Raw genomic sequence first — 9,878 nt, forward strand, 5'->3', positions numbered from 1 at the left:
TTAAAAAAAATAATCTACATCCAATTGGATGAAACGTTTGTACATTCAAGCAGTTCCAACAGGTGTGAGGCAGAGCTGTGACGAAAGCAGGAGGTCCTTCCCTGATTTTTTAAATTTTATTTTTTACAATAAATCAAAAAAGCTGTCTTCAATTCATTTTTTTAAAAATAAAAACTTTCCTGACAAAAATGCACTTTTGATGACAAAAGGCAAAACCAGCTGTGAAAGTAGCTCATAAAGTGACACGCAATCTAACTTGATCACTTTTAAAATCAAGCAGTTACTTTTACAGTCAAGTAATAAGTAATATAACCAAGTTACCTTTTCAAGTTACATGTGGCGGCGCCGTGAAGCATTTAAAAGTAGCAGAAGGAGAAATGCGTGAACATTTTCTCACAGGTGTCAAACTGCGGCCCTCGAGGGCACCAAACCTGCATGTTTTAGATGTCTCCCTGCTCCAACACACCTGACTCGAATAATCAGGCTTCTGCAGAGCTTTCTGATGAGCTGATCACTTGAATCGGGGGTGTTGGAGGAAGCAGACGCTTAAAGGATGCAGGCTACGGATCCTCGGGGGCCGTAGCTTGACATTGGTGAAGACGAGGATGTTATGTGAAGTCATCAAGCGTTACGCAACAAAACAGGGGAGGAGGGGAGGGGGACATTGGATGATCTGTAAACTGCCATGTGATTTCGCTTTCCTCAGCCCCGCCGCATAAAAACCTCCAAAATGTAATGTCGTATTTATGACACCAGTCCCATTCAAGTTATATTTAGTACAGCAAATGGAGCGTGAGCTCTCCGAGGTCGCGGTGTTACAACGGCGGGTTAACGCCAAAGCCAGATGGGCCGCGCTCTTTTAAGCGCTAATTACAACTCTGCGCACGCGCGCGCACGCACGCAAGCAAGCGCAAGCGTTTGAGGAGAGCGAACAAAGGCGGCGGAACTCCTGAAGGCGGAGAAGGGCTGTGAGGTAAACTGGCTGGTGAACACGTTGCCGTGGAGACGCTGCAATTAGCTAACGTTAAAATAAATTCTTACAGTCAAACGATTCTCAAGGCGCCGACTCGATCGCTGCGGGACTGCTTTGTTTATCTGAGAAGACTTTTCGCGTCTCATCGTGAGAAGACTTCATCAGTTCATACAACGTAACTTGGTTAGGACCGTCGAAGCCGAAGTAGTGGAGGCACGACCGCGAACGGCGTCATTCCAATACGACAACACAGGTCAACAAATTTCCGATGGAACACGAAATTATCCTGAGGTGTGAGTGATTGGTTGTTTGTCTATGTGCGCCCTTCGATTGGCTGGCAGGCAGTTCAGGGTGTACCCCGCCTACTGCCCCAAGTCAGTTAGGATAGGCTCCGAAAGTGCTTCAGAAAATGCATGAAATTTCAGGCACGGCAAAATCCGAATTTTGTGCAACTCTTATAGGTCAAACACAAACACAAAAAAAATGTAAATATCAGGGGAAAAAAAATCTGATGGCAAGAAATCAAATATTCGAAACAAACGATTCCTCATTCTCAGTCGCTGACACCCACGTCACTCTCCAGCTGTGGAGCTTTGACAAGTGGGTCCTCACTTGTCAAAGCTCCACACACTCAAGTCACGGATGCTAGAGTGGAAAATAAGACAAGTCACATAAATTATCTATGCATGTTTTTGTGTTGGATGATGGAAATGACATTTTTATTCTAACTATCTTATAATGCTGGTCAAAAAAAAAATTTTTTTTTTTCAAGTCACTGATGGAAATAAACTTTCCCAGATTATTATTTTTCTCTTGGACATCCGGTTTTCATCAGACATTTACCCTCTTTTCTCAGTTACTATGGCTTGGTCGAATAGAAGATATCAAAGTTTAAGCATGTGTGACGTAATGCTGAAAGGGTCCATTACAGACCGCGAACATAAATGATGGGTTGCCGTGGCAACAATTTCCCTTCCTGCTACAAGTCTGAGTACAAGACACGCGGGTTGACATTTGAAACTCTTTCGTTGCCTTAACTTATTGTAGGAACTACAGAGTTGACAGTTCGCTGAGGGCTTCGTGCCGAGCTGATCAAAGTGCTGGTTCGGCCCGAAAAGTTCCTTTAAAAGCTAAGCGGATTTCACCCAGTTGGACCTCCTGCGGCTGAACGTGGCGGGAGGTGTCAGTGATGAGGGATGGCAAGGTTTACCCAGTCGCATGCGGGCAGGAAGTGGCTCGCTGCGGTTCTGACCCGAAGTCATTTTGTCTGGTTGCTCCATCTGAACCGAGCACAACTGCCCGACCGCACTTCCTCTCCACTCGATCTTTTCTCCAGCTCACCAGTCCTGTCCTGTGTCTACACAACACTTCCAAATATTACAGAAGCATTTAGCTCGTGGTTAAATTCAATGCCTTAAAAAAGAAAAAAAATGCTTCAAGCTATTTATTTCCACTTCCAGCAAAAATGTACTGTCAAGTTGTGCATTTTCCTTCGTCTTCTTAGCTTAATGCTAACAAACAGTGGAAAACGCCATTGACATGCTAACAATTAGCACCGATAGTCGCAGTTTTAGAAGCCATGTATTTTGGACCACCAACAATGGCATGACACAAGTAGGCAAATAATATAAATACCCACAGGCATAGTGTATATTCTTTACCCCCCCCCCCCAAAAATGACCTCTATGCTCAATCAAAGTTAATTTATACAGCACTCTTCTTCCATAAAATGCAACAGTAAGTGCTTGGCATAAATTTCAGCCACGCTCTTCCACCACTTATATCACATCATTTAACCGAGTCACCTCAAGTAATAGAAGTGCTACTCATTCTTCATTTGTGTCTGGATGACTATTATGCTGCCCCCGGTGGCCAGTGGGGGCACACCTGAAGGAGCAACACAATAAATTGGATTGCAGCATTAAATCATGATACACAAACTGTTTTACTTCTTTACCTTCTATTGTATTATGCTAAGATTCTACATTTTTGTCAAGCATATTATTATCAAGTGGTATTTTTTTCTTATGCGTAAACACAATCACAAGTAACTTCTGCCAGGAGGACTGGATGATCCTGCTTAGGTGTGAGCTGTGAACCCTGTGTGTGTGCGCGCGTGTGTGCGTGCGTGTGTGTGTGTGTGGGGGGGGGGGGGTCACAGTGATGTCCTGTCAAGCCATGAGCCAGTGAAGCTTTACTGGTCCCACTTCAGACATCATTTGCGCACAGACTGACGGCTTCATTAGGTACACCTATCCTCTTGCAAACAATACAAAAACGAGACAAAGATAACAGTCAGTTTGAATTGAGGTCAGGCCTAAATATTAGGGACATCTCTCCGTATGAAGCAACGCTGAAACCACAAATATCAACGTTAGGAATATGCCAAACGACTTCTTAAAACAGATAAAAAAAATGTATGCATCCAATGACATGCTGCAGGTGTTCCTAATGCCTCCTTTCACATGCGTTTAAATTTTATTTTTGCGAAATTTTATAGCACTTTTGCCACTCCGGCGACAAGATTTCCAGTAAAATCTCATTTTCTTTTTTTTTTCCTGCCATTGCTGTTAGTAGTAGAAACACTTAGCCTAGTTAGCTTGTCTTTTATCCGGTGCCAATTAGCAGGCGATTAATGAATTATTGAGGACGTGGAAGCAGGAGGGAGGGGGATTAAACGTAATGTCTCGAGGAGGGGGGTTGTTGGATTACAACACGCGTGAAGAGACCACCCCTTAAAAAAATAGCTCCCCTAGTATCCGTTTCAGAAAGTGAGGCGACAACAAGGAACACCATGATGTCATCTCCATCCGTCCATCCATTTTCCACACCGCTTTACCCTCACAAAGGTCACGGGGGGTGCTGGAGCCTATCCCAGCCGTCTTCGGGCAGTAGGCGGGAGACACCCTGAACCAGTTGCCAGCCAATCGCAGGGCACACAGAAACGAACAACCATCCAAGGCAGCGTTCAATCAGCCTGCCATGCATGTTTTTGGAATGTGGGAGGAAACCGGAGTACCCGGACAAAACCCACGCAGGTAAGCCGGAGCCGGAATCGAACCCGGTGCCTCTGCACCGTGAAGTCGACACACTAACCACTCGACTACTGGGCCGCCCTGATGTCATCTCAACAATCTATTTCTGGAAATTCATCTGATTGAGTCATTAATGGCTACCTGGCATGATCCCATCACAGTCACTATTAGGCCCCAAAACAACAATAACCCAAAAAAAACGCTAAAAAAACATATTTATGATGCAAAAATGATTGACACGTCATCAGTCATGCGTTTTCTTTCTGAGTGGTTGTTTTGATATTAACGGTGGCCAATATGGCACTGATGCCAGCCCAATAGGACCAGTACAAAATATCAGAAATAAATTCAATGAAATCCACATTCTTGCTTTTTACTGCAATTATCCGTTTTATCTACTTAAATCGATCAAGCCATTTTACTGCACTGTCAACATTTTAAAGATGCTAAATATGAAAATCAGCATCATTGAAATTTATCGAATGATATCATCAGGTACGGGGGGGGGGGGGGGGCTTCCAGTTCTGACAGGTCCAGCACAACTTGATTCACTCAACAAGGCTAAAACCTCTCACACAGCTTCTCAGTAATTAACTGGTTTTGTTCTGCTTCTAAATCCCTTTGATTGAATACTGCGTGATCCAAATTGTGCAATCATTTTCAACAATAAAAGAAGACTGGAAGAAAGGTGGTTGGGGGTGGGGGGGGGGGGGTGAGTGAGCTTCAAAGCGGCGCATCAAGAGGTCTGAAGGTTAACAACGTGACACTCCATTTGATATACACAGACCTGACGTGAGACGCACGTGATGGACTTGGGCAACTGTGTCAACTCGCGTCGAGTTCACAAGTCCGAAGCTCAAAAAACAGAGGAGGCAAAAGTTCTCTCTATATACTTCAGTATAAGTGCAGATACTTGTGTAAATGAAAAAAGACAGATCAAATTATATTTGATTCCTTTACAAAGCAAAATTTGTGACTTTGCACAATTAAAAGGGGTAGCTAGTGTGGGCTCAACTACGAAGCTATCCAAGCACTAGTTTCGTTAGCAAAACAAGGTTTTCGCTGATGTGGAAGCCAAATATCCATTCATGTATCCATCATCTCAAACCGCATATCCTCACGAGAGTGCCGGGCAGTAACATGCAAAGACGAACAAAAATTGATGAATGAGCTCATGATAGCAAATGAAAAAAAATCAGGTTCGGATTTGTGTGATTCGTTTAAAAATTGGGCAGACATTTTTAGGGCTAGAGAGCTTTGCTTCAACTTTCATGCGATCAAAGTGATAGCTTCATTAGTTAAACGATAGCTTTGCTAACATAAACGGAATACCAAAAGAAAAATGATAAACTATTGAGAACAGGAAAAAAAATCCACCGATTTATAAGTGATTTTTCAGATCAGACAGTCAATTTTTGGATTCCAGAATCTGGTGAATTTTAGAGCCGGGGACCATTGGCTCAACTCTTATGCTATTAAAATGCTAGCTTTGTTAGCAAAATGATAGTTTTGCTAACATTGTGAACGGACAACTGGAAATTTTTGACTTTCCTTCTCTCTATTTAAGAGTTTTTTAACATTGTGTCCTTCTCCGCAGAGGTAAAAAAAAAAGGAACAAGTCTATTTTGACAAGGAATGAGTAGAAAGTATAGCTCTCTGCATCCAAAAGTCATCAGAAAATCAAGACTGTCGGTGCCTGAAAAACAGCATTAGATTAGTCATGAAATATTTGTACTTCCCATCACCGGTTATAAGCACGTGAAGCGCGCCTGCCTGAACGCTCCAGCTCTAACACACGACAGCATGGAAAAGGGAAAGGCAGAAAGTGCATGGATGTGTGTCGAGAGGAAATAAAGTGAAGGACGGACTAAGCTGATTAAGTATGAATGCTAAGCTTTGTGAAGGCACACAAAGGCGTACAACAGGCTTTGTACTTTGCATATATGAGCAACCCGGTTGCAGATGACTCAGAGCGCGGCGTCACAGTCCCGCATCCCCCACTAATTGTCATCCGGGCCACTTTACACTAAACTCCATAAGGGTGCAGAGATACCTGTAAAGGCCGTAAAAGCCTGCTAGCAGTTAGCTGCGCCAGAAATGCAGAAAGGACCCCCCCCCCCACCACGCCCCCTGCTTGGATCCACATCCAACCCTGTGGGCTGAATCCACCCACTGCTGACAACAAAAACCCTCATTAGAGGCTTCACGCCTGGCTCCACAGTGGGAGGGGAGACTCCCGTACACTGTTGCATCCCGCACGGGAGAGGAGGAGCCAGACTGGCCGTAGCCTCCAGCCCACGGACACAATACTAAAAGACCGCCCCCCCCCCCAAAAAAAAAACCAAAAATTGGGAGAGAGCGTCCGAGTGTGAATTTGTGATGCAGTCTGGAGCACCGCTGGCAATGTTTAAAGATTCAACCATTGCGATTTGTTTATTGTTCCTGAAGAAATAGACATGAAGTGCACTTGTGTTGCTAACAAATTGCTACATTTTGATTCTTCTTTGACCCATGACCAATAAGTGCCCGAGAGGAGGTAATGCGGCTCAGTTCTTAGAGGTCTGGTGGTGCTTTGAGTTGAATCAAAATCTTAAATAATCTTTTTCCATTGAAACAAATTAAAATTCTGCCTTGGCCACCTGGGGTGGTATAAGACAGAAAGAGGGACATTTTGTTCACTGAATTCCTTTCAGCTCATCAGGAAGACACTTTTGGAAGTCATTCTTCGCAGAGGATAAAGAATGTATGAGTGAGGATCCTGTTATCTAGTCTGCCAAGCTTTTCAATCCACTGCTTAACGGGTTGTAACGCCGCGACATAGATGTTTAGCTTTAGCATCAAGTTAGCGGACTGGAAGGTGAAGTATGCGGTCGTTTGAAAGACACGACGTGTAATTCTTTGTTCGCTGTTTGACGGGTTACTTCAACTGGGAGCGACAGTTAACGGTCAAACAAGCGCGGCTGTGGCGGACACCTTACTGAGAGCCGACGCTGAGGGTCAAATAATTTGAAACACCTCCCACAAAAGCTATTGTGCTGCATGTCATGAGACCGTGCAGGTGTTGTGAGCAGCTGCTGTGCATTTGACTGTCTCGAAGGCAAACAACAACAACAAAAAAATCTTTTTAGGGCAAGAGGTGTGTGACAAGTTGCTTTTTTTTAAACTTCTACTGGGGACTTGTTGCATTCCAAAAGAATTTCAATTTCAAAGTGGAGACTTTGCCTTCCCCGTAAATGCAGCCAAACAGCTCTCGGGAATTCAGCAGCCAATCTATTTCTGACCCTCAAAAGCTTCCGTCTGTGGATGGCTTTTAAAGGATCCTAAACATGACATTTTGGACTCACTGACATGACAGAAAAGGACTTTTGATTCCACCTCTTGTCACCACGGGTGGCAAACGCGAGGCGAAAGAACAACAATTTCAGCCTGAAATGTACAGTCGAATCACAACAGATCATTGTTGGATCTCCAATTCAACACAGTCCGTTTCCTTACCTCTCGTTGAGAGAATTCCAATAGATGGGCTCCATGTTGCTGGCCGTGGTTCCCTGTAAATCCAGTACAAATGCCAGCAGGACCCACAATCCATTCACACTCCACAGACGCGCCATCTCCAAATTCGGTCCACAAGTGGTGGTGTCAAAAGAAAGAAAAAAAAAATCCAAAAAAAAAAAGACTTCCCAAATTGGAGGCGAGTCAGAACCTCATGGGCGCAGGATGCGTTGAATTAAATGGATATATTAAAAGTATATTAGAATCATAAAAACCAAAACTTTCTGGACTATTTCTGCACCAACCCCATGACTTTCACACTAATGTGCCCTTAGCGCACACATATATAAAAATGGCTTTCGTCCAGGACGTAAATCAAACTCGAGCAAATCCACCGTTGTCAAATTAATCACAAGCCAGCCGTGATTCTGTTCTCGTTCCTTAATTGTCTCAGTTTCGAACAACGCTCCCTTGTTGTGTGTGCACCCTCTCCCATTACCTTTCCCCGACGCCTCATGCAACACACGATAGAACTAAAATACACATTCAGGGTGGTTTTTGGGGGTTTTTTTCTTGCGGGGGGTCAAAAAACAAAAATGCAAGCCGCTTTATAGGCTAAAAATGTGCCGCCGGACTCCTCATCTTGACGCTCATAAACGTTTCTCAAGTCCAGTCGGTGCACATCACAATCCTTGCAGACGGTTTGTAAATCCACCAACGCTTCAATTCTCAATTTGAGAATTCAAAGAGGTACGGAGGGGGAAAAAAGAAATCCAAATGTGTGTGGTAAGGTAAAAGCGTCTATTTCAAGAGTTTGGGGGGGAAGCATCCACGCTTTGCTTGAAAGAAAACTTGCCGAGTGCTTTAATTTGGGGGGGAAAAAGATAAAGAAACGAGCCTGGGTCCCAAAAAAAATGTGTGCGTGAGCTCCGCTCCGACCAACAACACGACAACGTCACAATTCCGACACTGGTCCGACCTGCACGGAGGTTCGCCTCGTACTGGCAGAACTGCCAGGACCGTGGCCGGAACACCAGAACCGAGAATGGAGGAGGAGGGAGGGAGGGAGGAGGGGGGAGGTGGAGACGAAGACGGCTTTTTAATATCCCCGTTCGAAGACTGCTAGGCAGGACGCACCGACAGAACATAATACATTAGGAGGAAAAAAAACAAGGGCGAGTGTCGTAAAGTACCTTTACGGCTTGCTCGCAACACCTCCTGATTCGGACCTGGGCTCGGAAGCGCTTTATTTTGGTTAAAAAAAAAAAACACCCAAGAAGCATTTATCCTCGACGGAAGTGCAAGAGCGCCACTCAACTACACATCATAAAAAGACACTCCAATGTTTATTTTTTTCCTCCCAGAAAAGTGAATTAAAAGAAACGTGAGGTTAGCTAATCCTGGCTTGTTGTTTCAGAAGCGAAACATGCAAATAGGCTACGAGCCAGAAGACAAGGGCGATGCACACTCATGATAAAACACAAAAGACGCTGGTTGATTTTGAGGGGCCTGTGAAGTCGCCGTTTCACTAGAATGAACCCGCTCGAGGTTAAAGTTGCAACGTCTCTCAAAATGGGGGTTATACTGTCACCATGCGGACAAATTGAGTACTGCCGCACTTTTTACCCAACATGAGACGACAGGCCCTTAGACTTCGACTTTTGGTGTCATACATTTTGATTGCATCATTAAAGTTGAAATGAATCCACTCTGACCCTCTGGGTTTATTTTTTGTTTGTTTGTTTGTTTGTTTGTTTTTATCAGCTTACGTTCGCCGCATTTCTGCCTGTTGGCCTCCTTTCGTGCTCTGACCTTCAACTCTCCTCCATGACTCCATCGCCTCCCTGGTGACCGTGGCTTCGGGGCCTTGTACCCGATACGCAAACAACATCGGGAACGCCTCCTGCTGACTCTCATCCACGGCAAGACGCATCCGGCAACACAAAGAGCTCAAACGGGAACACACACATGATGGCAATGAAACTCACACTGAGCTTGATGCACGAACGTGCGTGTGCGAGCGCGTGTGTGTGCGCATGAGTCAGTGTCAGCGCACAGCATCCTCGCCCGCCTCGTAGCTGATAGATCTCAGCTGCACGTCTTTATCCTTCGGCATCAGTCTGTTCCTGTGCGCGGGTGAGCTGAAGCTCACAAACACGTACAAGCGCGTGCACGCGCACGCCCGCAACAACAGAATCAACACAAAAGCTGCCGACAAAAGTTTCCATTTCATATTTCTGGAGGGCAATTTGAACATTTTTTTTTAAACATCAGCCGCTACCAAATGGTTGGGTAGGTGTGCCTCATTTTGCGGCCAGCCAGTGCGCCACCTCGCCAACTAGGAATTCATCCTTGATGACGCCTCAGTTCATTTTTCT

General features: G+C 44.8%; 1 protein-coding gene across 2 annotated transcripts in view; it reads right to left on the minus strand.

The window, feature by feature from the left end:
- Positions 1-8,588, minus strand: part of efnb3b (ephrin-B3b) — a 58,756-nt gene extending 50,168 nt beyond the window's left edge. The window contains exon 1 of one of the 2 annotated variants that reach the window (XM_086105056.1): positions 7,504-8,588. In XM_086105056.1, the coding sequence (XP_085961182.1) occupies positions 7,504-7,619 (116 nt within the window). In that variant the 5' untranslated portion in view covers positions 7,620-8,588. The remainder of the gene's footprint in view (positions 1-7,503) is intronic. The other variant, XM_086105055.1, reaches the window with a different exon arrangement.
- Between the last annotated feature and the right edge of the window lie 1,290 nt (positions 8,589-9,878).

Source organism: Hippocampus guttulatus, chromosome 2 (genome assembly GCF_054856545.1).
Source record: "Hippocampus guttulatus isolate MCC_2025c chromosome 2, RoL_Hgut_1.0, whole genome shotgun sequence".
Classification (NCBI taxonomy): domain Eukaryota; kingdom Metazoa; phylum Chordata; class Actinopteri; order Syngnathiformes; family Syngnathidae; genus Hippocampus; species Hippocampus guttulatus.